Here is a 17,560-nt window from a genome sequence, read left to right on the forward strand (position 1 = left end):
GGTGTACTATTTTTACGCATTATTTGCTCAAAATGTTTTTGTGAATTATTGTATGTTCACAAGGTAGCTTAAAGAAAGGCCCTAGTCCTTCGTCTTCTGTTCATCTGTTTTAGTGCTTGCTGAAAAAAAGGTGGATTTTTGTCTGTATATAATTGCATGAAAGGGTATCTGTATTTGAAAGTAAGAACTCCCTCCCCAACCTACACTACCCCCCCCTCCCCCATGCCTCCCTGTGATTTATAATATGCCACATACTCATAGTGGTAGCTGAAGTCACTGGAAGCTGTGTTTTGAACACAAAAGCAATATGTATTTTGTAGATTCAGGGGTTTCAAAGTACTCCCTGAAAACACTGGATACTGATAAATATGTTGTACCCCTGATCTGTAGAATGGGGATAGCCTTGCAAAACCAAATGGAGATGTCTGAAGTTGCCCTGTGATGATTTTCTCATTATCTTTTAAAGGTAGTTTATTACACTTGCCACTAGAACGGAGTTTGAAAATTTTGCAGTAGGTATGGTACGAAGCTGCATGTTAGTTAAAAAAAATACTTCATAGCAGATCAGAAATAGAGCCTTTGAGTACTGAAATGCACTTAGTAAGACGGGTACTCTGGAAAAAGCGTGTGATTAGATAATTAACTGTGATGTCACAATGCATGACCACAAGGGAATGAAGAGAAGCTAGCACTGAGTTAGCTGTGTGCATTGTGTTAAAATTTCCTTTAGTAATGTGAATATAAGCTAAAAAAACAATCTTGAGACAACTGCCAGCCTAATGACATTGATGCTTTGTCTGCACAGTCTGGCATGTAAACTGTTGATGCCAATCAAGAATTTTCTCCAAACATTTTCTATGTGGGTTCATGCCAGCGTGAAGCTCATTGTCTTTAGCAGGACGTGATTCAGATCATAATTTAACTCAGTCCCATTTCCACTTAAGTTTGAATTTAACAGAGCTGTAAACAAGTGACAAGCTATAAAAATTGGGCTGTCCTACTGAAATGGCATGATTTTCAAGCACTTGTAAGAGAAGTGACTGTCTCTTATGTGTTTGAAGGTAGATCCTACATCATGGGGACTGCTGCAGTCTACTTAATGAATTACAGTTATCAAATGCACGGGTGAATGCATGACATTAGGACATGGTGCTGTGCTTCTGTAAAGTCTTTCCATGTTGTGATGAGAGCATAACTTGGCTCTTGAAATTTTCCAGTCTATGGTGAGAGAAGGGGAAAAGCAGCATGGCAAAAGAAGACATCCGACTACATCTAAGGACAAAACACCATATTCTCATGCAGTTGTTGGACCACATCCTGCCTTTCTTTTTATGCATATAATAACCATGGAGAAGACAGAATATCTGCAAAGAAATATTTTGCTAATAATCAAGAGGAGTGCTTAATGAAGGATTCCTAGCAAGAAGCATTCACAAATTCTCTTTCAATATCCAGGAGAACACATAGCGTATGTACAGGTTTTTTTATTAGAGGTAATCTAAGATGTTTCTCACCTACTGTTTTTTAGTGAACAATAAATTCCTCCTGCTTTAGGATTAGAAGGATGACAGTAACAGAAGTGCATCCCCACGTCTTCAGAGCCGGCAGGTGCTGGCGCAAGGTGACCTTGGTGGGAAGGAACGGGGGTAGTACTGAGGGTGATGGGCTGTGTATGGTCTGGCAACAGTTGCTAGTTGTTGTGGCACCCCCCAGCCAGTCCTCCCACCAGTTCCAACAGCTGCCATAAGCTGCTGTGAAGTACTGCGTAATTATAGCATTTTCTTGATCCTCTTGATCCCCTTCAGAGATTCCTGGCCCTACCCGTGGCCAAACTCACCACCTTAAGGCAAGGCACTCATGGAGGTATGACAGTGGCACCACTGCTGCTGCCATCCCTAGGGAGGAGGTGGTGGTTCTGTAGCGAGCAGTGGGTTTGCAGGTCTCTAAATGTCCCAATAAATGTAACTACTGCTGGTAAGCATTTAAAAATACTGATTTGTGATTTAATTTTTTTGCCTAAACCGGCATTTTTATTTTTCTGTACAAGTGGGTCTTATCTTTCTCCTACTGAAGTTTCCTAGGAACACTAGGCCTGGAAGTAATTTTGAAATGTGTGAGGGAAGTGAGATCAAAGGTCTTCATAAGAAAAAAAGGTTATTTTTATATGGACGGTCATTTTTTTCCTAATTGTTACACAGAACTAAGTACTTGTGCACTTTTTTTTGCTTACCGTAAAGGTGTAAAATCATACTTCTCAAAGTCACTTCATGAGATTTTTTTCCCATAGGTGAATCGGAACCTTGTGACTTACTATTATTTTTAAATAAATGAAGTCTGTACTAAGTAGATTTCATTTCTTTAGTTTGTAGCAATGGGTTTTGAATTTCCTGTTTAATGACAAAATATATCGGGTTTGTGGTCTTTCGTTTTGCGCTTATTCACTTGTACTGTGTAAAAGATCCCTGATAGTTAACAAACTGTAGTGGGTTGATCTTGACCAGATGCCAGGCACCCATCAAAGCCACTCTCACTCCTCTCTGCAGCTGGACAGGGGAGAGAAAATATGACAAAGGGTTCATGGGTTGAGATAAGGACCAGAGAGATCACTCATCAAATACCGTCATGGGCAAAACAGGATCTAATTAGAGATATGAATTGAATTTATTACCAACAAAGTTGGAGTGGGATAATGAGGAGTAAAATAAACCCTTAAAAACACCATTTCCCCACCCCTCCCTCCTTCCAGCTCTACCTCCTACCCTAGCGGCGCAGAGAGACAGGGATTGGGGATTATGGTCAGTTCATCCTCCGAGGCTTCTCCCACTGCTCAGGGACAAGAGTTGTTACCCTGCTGCACTGTGGGGTTCCTCCCATGAGAGACAGTTCTTCAAGAGCTTCTCCAATGTGAGTCCATCTCACAAGCAACAATTCTTTGCAAACTGCTGCCATGTGAGTCCATCCCACAGGCAGCAGTCCTCAAACTGCTGCAGCGTGGATCACTCTTCCATAGGGTGCAGTCCTTTAAGGACAGGCTGCTCCAGCATGGGCTTCCCTCTCCATGGGCCTCCCACAGGATCACAGCCTCCGCTCAAGCATCCACCTGCTCCAGCATGCATCTCCTCCACGGGCTGCAGGTGGATCTCTGCATCTCCATGGACCTCCATAGGGAGGCTTCACCATGGTCTTCACTACAGGCTGCAGAGGAATCTCAGTTCCAGTGCCTGGAGCACGTCCTGTCCCTCCTCCCCTGACCTTGGTGTCTGCACAGTTGTTGTTCTCACCCCATTCTTCTCTGGCCACAATTAAAACTGCCCCGTAACTTTTTTCTTTCTTCTTAAATCTGTTATCGCAGAGGTGTTATCACCATTTCTAACGGGCCCAGCCTTGGCCAGCAGCACATCCGTCTTTGGAGCCACCAGGGATTGGCTCTGCCAGATGTGGAGGAAGCCACCCCTGTAGCCCCCCTGCTACCAAAACCAGGCCACACAAACCCAATACAAGGACCTTGAGAGACCTTTCCTGGATTTTCTTTTTTAGCCCAGTTTGATAGTGCTGTGTTGTATATACACACAAATTCCATTAATTTCTGTGAGAATTGGATGTGTGCACCTAGGGTAATTGTTTCTAAAGATAGAAATCATTCCCATTCATATTTTATGTTTTCCTCACCTGTGACTGTAAGACCCCAAGATCACATAAAAAAGAATACTAGAGCTAAGGTTTTTAAGAAGTAGATGATACTAGACTTTTACAGATGCTCAAGATTCTGTGAGCCTGTACACAGTTCCCCTTTGTTGCTGCATCCTGCATGGTGTTGGTTACTGGAATAGTGTGGGGCTTGGCTCTGGCTTTAGTTTTACCAGAAATTGCACTGTAGTACCCTGAGCAAGCTCAGACAATAGACTCAAATGTTGTGGCCCTGAGGTAACTTTCTTAAATTTAAAAAACTTCCCATCTGTATAAACGCCTATCTGCCACATCACACAGTGTCAGAGCACTGTGAATGGCCTCTAACTTCCAATGCACTTCCTTTCTGTGCTGTTTTTGTTTACAGGGAGCAGAGGGACAGAGAGAAGGTTGGGCAATGCTTTGGCTCTGCTCCAGGAGATGTAAACAGATTTCCCAATGTTTGGCTTTCGTGGTGTAGCCGGAAGCGGACGGCTGGAGGTGCTCCAAGGCAGTGTGAGTGGGGCTCCCTTGGAGGGGCTCATGAGTCAGAGCGTGAGGGCTGTGGGTGCTGGTGAGTCACCAGCTTCCCACTCAGCAGCAGCTCCACTTTGATGTGGCTCAGTCACAAAATCCACACTCAGTCCCTATGTTTAAGCCCTGATAAAGGACCCCAAAAAAGCTTGACACTGTTAGTCAAACTCCGTGTTTGTGTTATTTCAGGTGGTAGTGCAGATAGCACAGAATAATCAGTTTATCCTTCTCAGTTCCCCTAAAACCATTTTAGATGAGTACCTCTGAATTTCCTAATACCAGAAAAAAAAAGGTCTGACAATAGAACCCACTGAGATACATTTGTTGTTGGAGCAAGTACAAGCAGAAAGAGAATTGGTGTCCTTTGTGCTGCTGCTTGCTGATTTAAACTCACTGAGATGTCTTGGCATGGCTGCAGTGGACGTCAGGAATTAGAGCCTTGCAGTTACAAAATGCGGGACAAAGCAGCAGCACAAATTCAGAGAAACATTGACATTTCAAAGCGGGAGGCAGACACCCAAGCAGGACTCATTTAACAAAAGCCTAAGGTACAACAGGTGGAACAGAATCCCAAAGTCCTAGTAAAATACTCATCTGTTTGGGTCTGAGCTTTGGTTTAGTTTTTAATGAGGGTCCACCATTGGCATACAATTTGCCACTTGCTCCCACTTGCTGAATTGGAGCACTGCAGGACTTTATGGGTGGGAATGCCATGATCTGAGCAGGTTGGAGAAGCAGTTACGGTAGCATATTCTCTGTCCTCTTTGTCGGATTCTTGTGTATCTCATTTGAGTTGTAAATATTTAACTTTCCCAGATTTTACTGGAACATGTAAAGTTCTTGTTTGCCTATGGAGTCCCCCATCAGTCTCACCTGTGGTGGAGAAATAGGAGCTAAAATGACATCTCTGCTTTCCTGTTTTGCTTGTTTATGAGTGAAGACCTTGTTGAGAAATGGCCTGCTCTGATATTAGGATTTATAATAATAAGAGATGCAAAAATTGCTTATGAAAAACTTGAAAGTGAGAATTTTAGTATGGATTTTGGGGCTGCTTTGTCGTATGTTTGAATATGCCTCAAATAAGAATCTTGCAAAAGCAAGTCATAAAAGTTCCTTACGTACCTACATAGTTCTATTTCAATATTATAGATGAGGCAAGATATTGTTAAAGTTTGAGGCTCTTTGACTTCATGCACTGTATGCAAGGATTCTTATACTTGAAATGTAAGAGTAAAGAGAAGAAAAGCTAAAATGTAATAAAGATTTATAATGAGGGGAGAATAAAGTGTTTTAATTCTAGGCAGAAGCAATGGTGAGTGATTTCATTGTGAATAATAAACAAATACTCTAGAAGCTGTGAAGAAAGGAAGTGACTCAGCAGCTTGAGGCTGAGTAACATTCATGTGAAAGTGTGATTTTCAGTTTGGGAATTGTACATTAAATGGAAAATATTAGGAAAAGAAAATGGCTACAGACTACATAAAGACATCACATTTTTCTACTCTTTAAAAAATGGTCTAGGTTCTTTTCCTTTTTCTCTTCTTGTAATTTACACTATTTTCGGTAATACCTGAGATGTATATCACAAAATAGATTGAAACTTGGTTGTGAAATAGGTCTGGTGATCAGCTGGGTGTGGAGGGTGACAGCAGTGGTGGCCATGCCACTAGTGTCAGCAAAAGCAATGACAAGTTCAAGGTGGAGCTCAGTAAAGATTTTAGATGGTTCTTGTATGAGAGTTGGATCAAAATGGTTTTCCAGACACAGAATCTTAAAATTTTTATGCTTCTTGATGTATTCTTCTTAAAGACTTACCTCTTTGTACCAAAACACTAGTAGAGGAGAACCCGCTCAAGTACAGACAGGAACCTGGTTAGTTGATTGGGCTTGGAGCCAGGCAATCCCTTGATAGACACCAGACTATTGATTGCTTTAACATAGTTCCTTTTTCATTTCTTGCTTCAAATAGAAGTACCTGCTCATCCCTAAAATGCTTGTCCTATTAAGTTTCTTACAAAACAGGTGCATTTCAGTGTAAACTTTCAGTTGCAACAAAACCACAGCTCTTTCACCACTGAATCCTGTGGCCAAAAATATTTTACAGTGATCATTGTTTATCTCACTGTAAAATTTATGTGGATTTATGCACAACTCCACTGTTTTCAGGGTAATACATGTACATGAGAGTTTGCATACTGAAATGGTAGGTATGTTGTTAACTACGTTGCAATAAAAACTCTTAATGCCTTTACAGAGAACTTGGTGATTACGTGTGAGTCATGAGGCTGTAATCTGCCTGGTTTGGTAGTGGGAATATATGCTGTTATTCTTGGGGACGTATAGAAAGACTAGTTTTCATAGCATGGAAAGCAACAAAGCAGTTGGGTTTGGCAAGACAAAGACTTGTGTTTTCAACACTGAGCAAAATGACTATTGCTGAGCGAGGAATGGCCATATATTGAGTATGTAGAAAAAGACTGATAGGACAAGAGTAAACAACTTTCAGACAATTAAATAATCTGAAGATGAGTGTGTATTACAGGTTTTTAACTTGACAGTAGTATTTAACAATTGTTCAAGTAAAAGTCATTCAACAGTAGAGCAAAAGAAGTTAGAACAGCAGGGGCAGAAGATCAGAAGTAAACAACCAGATGATAGATGATTTCACGTGGGTGAGGGTGAGATGACAAGGACAGACATGTGGAATAAGAAAAATAAATAGGACTTTCATGACATTATTTTAACTGTTTATATAATATACCAGGTATTTTGTGTTGAGCTTGTATCTTTTCTTTCTCAGTCACATAGAAAAAATTACAACATGGCAAGATCCTCGAAAACCTATGAACCAGCCGCTGAATCATGTTAGCCACCATCCTCCAGCCGCGTCCACACCGCAGAGGTCCATGGCAACGTCTCAGCCAAATCTCAGTGAGTACTCTGGTGAAAACTCTCTGGTGAAAACACAAAAGAGATCAGAGAGACACCTTCTGATTTGTTTGTCTAAGTAATTTTTGGTTCAAGAAGGTAGCTCTGATTCTGCTATCAGACCTTAACAGTATGTTCTCCCCTTCATTTACTTAATTTTTTGTGGACGTGGCAGCAAGTGAATTTGTATAGTTTGAGGTGAAGTTCTAACATCTCATGTTCTATTTTAGAGCCTCTGTGGTTTTTTGATGTAGTGTTAGACATAGAAAAATTAATTCTGTCTGTGCTTTTCTGTTCGGAAGTGGTATAAAACCCCAGAAGCCCCCCATATCATGTCCAAGCTGTTGGATAACCTGTCCACAGTTAGCCCTGTGTTTCTTCAGGTCAGAAGGTGTAGCTGGTTTGCTTGTTAGTTTATTTATGGTGATAGGGCTTTTGCATAGTGAGGTTCTGCACTGGAAGCAGCTTGCAAAATACTAAAAAGCCTGCTTTGCAGTATGAATTACCTAAAAATTTCTTATAATTGGTGTGGTTCCCTTGCTGTTCCTGTTTAGCACTTCAAGTGTAAATTTAATTGTCAACTTACATCAATCTGATATTGCCAGATTTAAGCCTTAATGAAAATAAAGCCATGAAAACTCTGAAAATTTTAAAGAAAATTTGTGAATGGAAGAAAACATTTTCATGTGTAATTGAGAATTATAAATAATCCCTAATATTTCACTCCTGGAGCTTTAAATTTTCTACCACTCAAGAAGATGAGAACAGGTAAGCTTACAGCCTCAAGATCACAAAACTATGTCAAAAAGGCAGACTTAAAAACACATAGCAGATTCTTGTTCTGGTTAATTTTTGGTAAGTTGATCTCATGATGTCTTGATTATTCACTTGCATGGTGGTTTATGAGTGCTGTCTCTTCACATGCCAAGAAAATGCTGAACATTTGTCTGCTAATGGTCACCAGTAGAAGTAGTGCAATATTTACTTTTGTCTTAAATTTATAAGAAACACCTAGGCTGACCTCTGAGGTAATTAACTTCAGTTCTTTTTTCTACCTTTCTCTCAACAACTGCCTTGCTTGCATATATGCAGTAAGAGTGTTGGTTATGTTACGTGACTTAGTGGGAAGTAGCAAATCATAATGTGAGAATGGATGTCTGCAAAAGAAACCTGAATAAAATCTGAAAGGTTGGACTATCTGCAGTGTCATAGCGTGTGGTAAAACTAACAGTTGCTCTGCTGTGGCTTCAAACCACAGCTGCGTGTGGGTCAGTCTGTTTATAGCAGTGCTGGAATGGCCAAGAGGTAAGAATAGGACAGCAGGGTTTTTGTTCATACCACCTCCTCCGCTTATGTTAACATCTGTTACATTGTCCCTAGTTAAAAAATAGCCGTGCCATAAATCACGACAGTGTACAGAGCACTTTTCCCCTCAGTTTATTAGTGGAAGTGAATGAAAGCCAAATCCTGGATGTAAACTAATGTACACTGAATTTTAGAGGAGGGTCTTTCTTGAGATTCAAAGGATTAGAAATAAAAGTCTGTATCTAATGAAGAGTCTGTTCTTGAAGGTACTTCAGGTGCCCAGTAAGTGTATTTCCACAGACTTCAAAATCCATCCCATTAAATACAGTCTGTATTTCATTCAGTAGTCTTCGTATATATATACATATATGATGAGGTTCTACTTTTTGGTAGGTGTTTATGCAGTTCTTGGTGTAGTGGTTCAGATGTGTGATTGAATTTCCCACTAGAAGCAGTATGTAAAAATCTACACTGTGTCTGTATTTATTTAATCCAGAAAACATTCCATCAATATGTCTTGGTGAGCTTTTTCGCATTTTGGTGGCTTTCAAAGACACACTAAGTGTAACACTATTCTATTAAAAATGATAACTTATAAGATTTAATCTAGAAACTGTGTGTATATGCATGTATATACACATAGAGAAATTACACAGAAAGATTGCAGTAATCTGAACAGAGCACTGCAGCCTCTGAATACTTCACGTGGCAGTTTAAAATACATCTGACTGTCGTTTCCAGTACTAAAGTAGAATGTTTCTATTTTTAAATTGCCGTAGCCAAAAGGAAGGGCCTTCCTGCTCCTCTGTTCTGCCAGCAGTGTAACTGCTAACACCCGCATTCCTGGGTCTGCTGCAGTGAGCAGTGCTGGCCTGGCAGTCAGACCTCGGAGCCAGAAGTGATTGTGTCGACATCTCACAGACATCAGAGGAGAACCAGGAGCTAGATACCCAGCTAGATACCACTCTTCTGGCCCTAATTTTGTGACTTTGCAGCAAATGAAGTCTGTGCATCCGTCTTTTGCCTTAGCATATTCTATTTTTTCGTACTGTAGGAATTAAAAGAAGTTTTTCTTTTGAAGATGTGCCTCTTGAAAGAAAAGGATATAAGTATTTCAGGTCTGCACACTGATCTGCACTTCCAGTTACTAAAATATGTTTTCCTTGTTGTACTTCTTATGAAGAGGAGGAAAATATGGTTTGTTTTGTATGGCTTGTTTCTTTGGTTTATAAACTTCTTTCAGCAATATTTGCTGGAAATTGCACTAAGGCACTTACAAACGTTTTATCAAAGCACAGAGTGTGACTAAGTGATACCAAATCATAGTATGCCTGTGCTGGAGGCATGCAAAAGCATATAGTGAAAGTTGGTTGAAGTTAGTAGTCATACTTTTAAAAATCTGCTGTATTTTTCTACCTTTTCTTTACTGTGGTTTTATGTTGCCTATTTATGAGCTATAAGTGAACACTTCATTAGTATTAGTTTTCACACTTATATTTAAAGCACTGCCTTTTAAATGTTATAGAACAAAGGCATCGGAAGGTGTTTTTTCCTTTGATGCATCTTGTTAAATTTACAGAAAAGTAGTATATACTAGCAAGCTTCTGTGCTCATTTACACACCACCATTAAATTCAGTGACATTTCATGAATGAAAAGGGAAATTTGTCACATAGATTGAAAGCATAGTCTTGCAGGTTAGCATATATTCAGACTTATTCACTATGTTTTTTCTTAACATTTTACCATCGTTATTCTTCTAAGATGATTTGTAGATGTATATACTAAGGAAAGGGCAGCATTAATACAATGTTTTTGTTGTATGTTTTGTTGTTGGAAGCAAAAGGAAAAATTATCAGCCTCAGACTGAAGACAAGCAGAAAACAGTGTATTTCTTGTGTCTTTGTAAGGACTTCAAAAACTTCATTTACTGTGATGCTGATCCTGCACAGATCCTAATTTTCTGCCCATTCTAAAACAGAGTCTTTTCCAGCTGATGGATAAGGTATTAACTATCTCTTGCCAATCAATTAATGCAGTAGAATGAAGGGCCATATGTGAAAGAAGGAGTTACTCCAAATCCTTGTTTTAGTTGTCAGGCCTGGGTCCCTGAACAAGGAGACCAATCTGCAGGGACCCCCTGTGCCTGAGAGGAAGGAGAGAGCAGTTGCAGTGCACCAAGCTAAGGGTCACACTGCTGCCTGATCGAAGACCTCCTGCAGGGGTGCCTGAATCTGAGCTACACACGCCTTTCTGCCTTCATGGCATTCCCTGGTGTAAAAAGATTGTGGAGGATGATTTTGAGCTATGTGTAGCAAGATGTAGAGGAAAAATTAGATCCTTACAGGAATTTCTTTCGCAACTTTTTTTTAATTAAATGCTACTTGTTTTGTAGTCTTTCTCTATTCTACGTTATGCAACACTCAAAACCATTGTTATTTCCATCCTTCTCCCTTCAAACTGTTTTAAAGAGATTTCTTTTGTGACTGTACTCTTCATCCAGTGGGTAAGCACAATCTGGTCTTCATTTAAGTATTTTCCAAATTTAACAGTTTGCAACTTACTTTGCCATAATGAACCCCTCTAATAGTATTTACGTTTTCTGTATAAAGTTAGCTTGAATTTATATGTGATTTCCTTAAAAAGCTCATACAAAAAAAACATACTATCTGCAAAAAACCTCAGAAGACTTCTGGCCCACCCTGTGGCACAGTTGGATGTGGAATTTAGGCCTTGGAGCAAATAGCTGTTGCACGCTGCAAGGCACAGTTACTCTATGTCCCATGTGAGTGACTGAAATGTGTGTTTAAGCAGTGCCCAGAGTTTGCTGGTCTGAGAGTTTTGGGAACTGCCGCTTTGTGAAATGCCTCTGAGTTTGTTTGGGTGTCGATAGGGGCTTTCAATTTATCCAACTGTGGTTGAAAATGGTCTAACTGAAGCCACCAAAGCTCATCCAGATTATGTGTAAATACAGAGTATAAGAAAAATAACATGGGTCATCTCTGGCAGAAGCTGGTAATATTTATCTCCATTTTATAAATCAAGCAGTTCAGGCAGAAGACAGCGGAAAGCCTGAAGTTAGTTTGTTTAGTGTCAGTGTATGCATTGATCCTGAGAGTTCAACCACATTAACTTCTTGTATCAAACTCCAGGTGAAGAACTATTTAATTTTTGTTTTTCCCTTCTGAAGAAGAGAGGCTTACCTTAGAAGGTACTCTGTCAAGACCCACAGGCAGGCATGACCCAAGTGATACAAGCAGGATGGCTTTCACTATTAATTCACTGGTTCTCTAAGATGAAGGACATTGGGTATTACACATTAGAATTTTTTATTGTGAAGAGCCTCTGACACTGACAACTTGTTGTTCACTAGAAAATCATCCAGAATATAAGAAGTTTAGCTTTCAGCTGTATTGCTAATGGTATTTCAAATGGGTCTGGACAGCTGGGAATTATAGCACTTTACCTCTGCTTTCATTTTTTTTAACCAGCCAGGAAATCCAATCAATAAAACAATGCCAAAAATCCTATCTAGGAACAATAAACACATGAACCAAAGTTTCCATATCCTGCCATGATAAAAGAGGTGTAGCTACTATTGTTTAAGGATGATAAGAGGCAGTTTTGGTAACTATGTCAAAGTGAGTCTCTGGAGATAAGAACATAGAAACTCCCAAAGTGTTCAAAACCAGATGATATGTATTTTAGTGTTCACTAATGTCCATGAAGAGGTCTAGATTTTTCAAGTCTTAGTTCGTATTGGCTGGAAATTTGGCTAGAAATGTGTGACACTGAGAGGAACATGTTTTTCCCTCTGTGTTGTCCATACCCTCATACCACCTGCATGGTGGAAAGGCTTCCTGTTCCAGGTCATTTTTAATTACTGGATATCCTGAAAGAACCAAATATAATTCATTTGTGGTCGGTGCTTCTGATCGTTACTTAGAGGAGAGCTGAAAGCATTGTAGAAGACTTGCACACTCTGTGGGAATGAGAGTTTTGTGATGCAGCTCTTGAAAGAATGAGGGAGTTTTTGTTGTTTGCAATTAAAACCTCTCACAGGTGATTTATCAGGCAGATTTCAAATGGAGTAATTTATTTATGTGTAAGGACAGTGGTTAATAGGTCCAGAGTCTAATAGGAGTTACCTTCAGTATCAGGTAAATTAAATCCAGTTGTGTCAAAGGACACACACCTTTAAACCAGCAACTGACCATCTAGTAAATCTGAAATGTTAAAGGTTGATGTGTTTGAGAGAGATGTTGGCATTTTTTCAAATTCTACTCATTTTTAATTTTGACACAAAGACGTTCCTCTTGGTGTAAGCATTTCCCGTTAAGGTTAGTAATCCAAACATATGCCGGTGCAAGAGTGGAGGGTAATTTCCATAGTTTCAAAGTGAATGAAATGCAAAAGTAAAAATAATTTATTAAATATTTTAAATCCAGCAGTCATCCGTAACTAGTCATTAGCATTAAAGCTCTCTACTCAAGCAGCCCCCATCGTCATTTGTTGTTAATGATACTTATATTGTTGATACTGATAACTTATTGTTAAAAGTGCTTGCAAAGTAAAGCTCTAATCTTTTAAATAACTTTCTGCTAAATCATAGCTTTGATGTTGCACCTGCAGGTTGTTTGTATGGGTTTTTTTAATCTTAAATCATCGAAGATGGGAAAGATTAGTTAAATGTGAGTATCACAGACGTTAACAGTTGAAACTGTTGAGAAATCTCTATATAGCTATTTTCAGCTCAGAAATCTGAATAAAGGAGTCTCTATGCACTGGGATAGTGCAACTTTTTGCTTTAATACTTTACAGATTTTTGGAACAAAATGCACCAGAACTGAAAAGCAGCATTTTTTGCTGACCTTGTTGGAAGGCTAATGCTTCTTTCTGGGAAATAAATGAAACAAGCAATTCTTTGTTGGCTGAAGTGGAGAGAGAAAAGGAGAGGAGCCCAGTCTTTTCTTCTTTGCAGTGTCATGACTAAATCAGAACTGTAGTATGGCTGGGTTAATTTTTTTTTTTTTTTTAACCTTTGTAGACATTTTTTTTTCGCCAGACTGTGTTGCATGAGACCTGGCACTGGCTAGTTCATCTGAATTTGGGTCTGGGCTGCCTATAAACAGAGCAGAAATATCCACAGTTGCATCCAGACACTTCTGACACTTAAAAAGTTGGTGCAATCAGTTAAATGCATATGTCAAAAATGATTGACACTTGCATGTTTTGGCTTCTACAACTTGCAGTGTCTCTTGTCCACAAAATAATCCTTGCTTAGTATATATCCAGCAAAGTCATCAACAGAAAGGTCTCCTACAATGTCAGAAAACCTAATTCGCTAGAATATCATTATTAATTTAAAAGCAAACAAAAACAATAAAATGCTTTTATTTTTCATCTAACTGGAAAAAGAAAACTACATAGGTCTAACTTGAGATGTAAACTAAATAGTTGCAATTTCATGGACTGCAGTGAAACTGTGGTCATGTAATTCAGGTTTGGAACTTAGCTCCGTATTTTTACTTGATTTCATTTGGGCTGGATAATTGTGTGATGGCTGTTTATTGAAAAGACTTCCTTTTGCAAAATGAATTTGGTTTTCCCCAAGAGAACTGAATTCAAGGCCACCCTGGGTCTGTCTGCTGTAATGATGAATACTTTTCTCCTCTTATGTTAGACACAGTCTCCTTTACCACAGAGTGGTAGATTTGAGCTTTTGAATATTTTTTTCTTTGCAGAACTTTGGAAATATTATACTGGAGTCCCAGACCTTGCCTAGTGAATTGAAGCTTACTGAAGACCATTTATTTGTCCTTAGCAACTTTTTAACCTCTCAAAACCAGCCCCATGGTCCCAGGCTCCACAGAGCTCTGGCTGAGAGAAGCTGTCAAGGGTCCCTGGTGTGTCTGATGGTATCAGTGTACTGAGAGTAGGGTCTGTGTTGGGCAGTCTAGCTGGAATGTGAACTGCAGGTTTTTCTTTTTTAATACAGACTGTATTATGTTTCTCATACCATTCAAATACAAATTCAAAAGTGAAATATAAATTAAAGCAGACATTACTAAAACCCCATAGATAGCACAACAGATATGCCATATGACTGTATCACAAGGAACAGAGATTTGTAGAATGTCATTAAGTTGCTCACTAGGGCTGATGCAGGACTTTCCTTTCACTGGCCTTGTTCATACCTTTAGTGACAAGGCGTTACCAGCTGTATACCAACCCACTTTTACTGCTTGGGTTCAGTTCTGGTTCAGTTGAGCAGTTCCAGGAAAAGCACTTAAGTAAAATATTTTTCACAAACTAACCTTATGTACAAAGGTAATTTGTCCATTGTTGGGATTCTTTCTATTCTACCAATGTATTTAAAGATACACTATTAATTTGAAGTCTAGACAATATCAGACCTATCAGGCATGCTTAAAAGTATTCCAGATACAATATTTTTCTGTTTTCTCTATACATATTATTGTAGCTTTACCCTTAAGCAAAGCAACTCAGTTTACTCCAATTTTTTTTTCTTGTTGTTTGAAAAACTGACACAGTGAAAATTGCTAAAGCAGTAAGAAGTCTTAGTCCTGTAACAACTGTATCATCATACTTTGCCACTCTTCTTTTGAAAAGACTGGTGTTCTACCTGGATGCTGGGGTTTGCCCAAGTAGTTAGGGTTGCAGGACAAAACCTACCTGACACTACCTTTAGTGTTGCATATGAAATTGTATGAAGATCTAGCCCAGGTCTGATAGAATCAGAATCATTGAATCATTTGGGTTGGAAAAGCCCTCAAAGATCGAGTCTAACCATTAACCCAGCACTGCCAAGGCCACCACTGACCCATGTCCTCAAGTGCTACAACCACACAGCTTTTAAATCTCTCAGGGGATGAGGACCCTACTACTGTCCTGAGCAGCCTGTGCCAGAGCTGGACAAACCTTTTGGCAAAGAAATTTTTCCTAATCACCAATCTAAACCTCCCGTGGGATTACACATTGGCATCAATCTGTGCTGTGCTCTGTAGAACACCTGATTCTGGAAGCAAGTTGCAAAGATGGTTTGGATCTGCCTGCATGCTTTCCACAAGGTCCAGAAGGATTTATTAGTGTGGGCTTTGCACCACCTACAGGTAATAAAGCTGCCCTTAGATGCAGACTGGCCCTGGAGATAGTCCAGGACTAATTCACCCCTGGTCCATGCAGCTAAGCCTGATCTGCATCAGTAATAAGTTTAACCTGGGTCCTGAACAAACCATAGAGTTAAAATGTTGAAAATTCACTGTATTTCACTCCTGGCTTGTCTGGAGGATATCAGTGCTGGATGCTATTCTTAGCACCATAAATGGGAAGAAATTTGTCTTGGTAAGTCAGAAGTCTGCACAGTGTCCTTGGATTGCTTAATATCAGAAGTGCTGGGCTTTCCTGTGCGGTTGCAAAATTCTTCTTGAAAATGCCGGATATCAACAAAAACTATGAGATGCCCGAGGGTTTTGTGTCTCCAGAGATTTTAAGGTGGTTCTGTCATTCATAGCCTTGTGTCACCAAAGGTTTTAATGTCGTTCTGTCCTTCATAGCCTTTGACTGTTGTGTACAGTCTGAAAATTTTCACCACCCTTCCTGTGGTCGCCAGGCTGTGTTCTCGGTCAGCTTGTCCCTTTCTGAATTCACAGCTCCTTTAACTGGAGCCAATGCACTTGTATAGTTTCTATAGTATACAAGTATACTTTACGTGCACAAGTATGGTTTCTAGCATGACTGGCTATTACTGTTTCAATTTTTCTGGATGTTTCAGTTAGATCATCTCTGATGCTTGCAGACATTTTATTATCAGTTTATTATGAGAAACAATATTTCCTGAGAGCCAAGGTGTTCCTTTCTGTGCATGTTTTCTGTCTTGCATTGGGGGCTTACTTTCTCTGTAATGTATCTACTCCATCTGTATTACTTTTGGGGATTATTCCCAGTAATACCGTCCTATTCATTTTTGTTCACTTTTCCCACTGAGGTAATAAAATCTTTCCACTCCTTTCTCTTATTTATCTTCTGTGCTCAATCCTATGTACAGAGTGAGACCTTCACGTTGGTGATTCTGTATTTGCAGAGCGTGGTCCAGCCCAGCTGCAGCAGTGGTGCCTCTGCAGGCAGCAGGTCTTTGAGCTTTTCTCCCATACTCTGCCTCCTCAAGGAGCACACTCCACACCCCTCTCTTGTCCTGGGAGATGTGTCAGTTAGTGTGACACCCCAGTTGCAGGCCAGCATGTGTGCATGTTGAGACACAGCTTCCAGCTCAGGAGTTGCTGTTGGTATGACGCAGTAGGTCAGTGGTGTCCTGCACAGTGGGGAGAGCTGAGCAAGCAGGGCAATGTGACACAAACAAAGGGTTTATCTACTGTCTGTGGGTATTTGCTGGTGCACAAACCGTATAGAGGCTTTTTAGTGCCCAAATCACCTAACATAGGCCAAGAGCTGTCCTGAGGAACGTGGCAGTGACTCAGGGTGGCAGTTGGCCGAGGGTGGAGGGTCAGCACTTCCTCTCTGTGCTTGGCATGTCCTTGTTCTCATGGTCCTGTGGGAGTTTCAAACAAGAAATGATTTGCTGCATGTCATATGGCCCAGGCTCCAGAAGCCCCCAGGAGGGTGATGGGCAGTACTATTCAAATGTCTGAGGCTGAGGCACCATTTGGGTAGGCTGTTTTGCAGAGGACATGTTCATCATGCCATCATGTGTGAACTGCTGGTGTAAGAAAGCCCTACACTTAACACATTAACTGAAGGCTTGCTCATCATAATTTCAATGCCATTCAGTGGAACCAGTGCAAAAGAGTATTTGCAACTCTGCTATGATTTAATTACTCCAGCTAGTAATTCAATTTCCCAGATTCAGCTATTTTATTACTGCACATGTACCATTTTGACTTTAGGATATATTTTTAGAGCAGTTGATTGCAGCAGTTGTTGTGGGAAGTGCTGCAGAATACCCCAGGTTTTGGTTTCTTTCTGTAATTGATACAAAAAAAGAATCACCTAATAGTCTTGCGTTTTATACTGGTTTTATTTTCAGTTAGTATTTGTTGTGAGCTATGTCAGATTAACTTAGTGTGCATTTTATGGATGCATGCATGCAC

The 17,560-nt window shown here is 39.9% G+C and overlaps 1 protein-coding gene across 1 annotated transcript in view; it reads left to right on the top strand.

Annotated features, from left to right (window-relative positions):
- The window catches only part of WWTR1 (WW domain containing transcription regulator 1), a 52,348-nt gene that overhangs the window by 21,086 nt on the left and 13,702 nt on the right, over window positions 1–17,560 (top strand). The window contains exon 2 of the mRNA XM_048314244.1: window positions 7,001–7,131. Coding sequence (XP_048170201.1) covers window positions 7,001–7,131 — 131 coding nt within the window. The remainder of the gene's footprint in view (window positions 1–7,000; window positions 7,132–17,560) is intronic.

Source organism: Corvus hawaiiensis, chromosome 10, assembly GCF_020740725.1.
Source record: "Corvus hawaiiensis isolate bCorHaw1 chromosome 10, bCorHaw1.pri.cur, whole genome shotgun sequence".
NCBI classification, from domain to species: domain Eukaryota; kingdom Metazoa; phylum Chordata; class Aves; order Passeriformes; family Corvidae; genus Corvus; species Corvus hawaiiensis.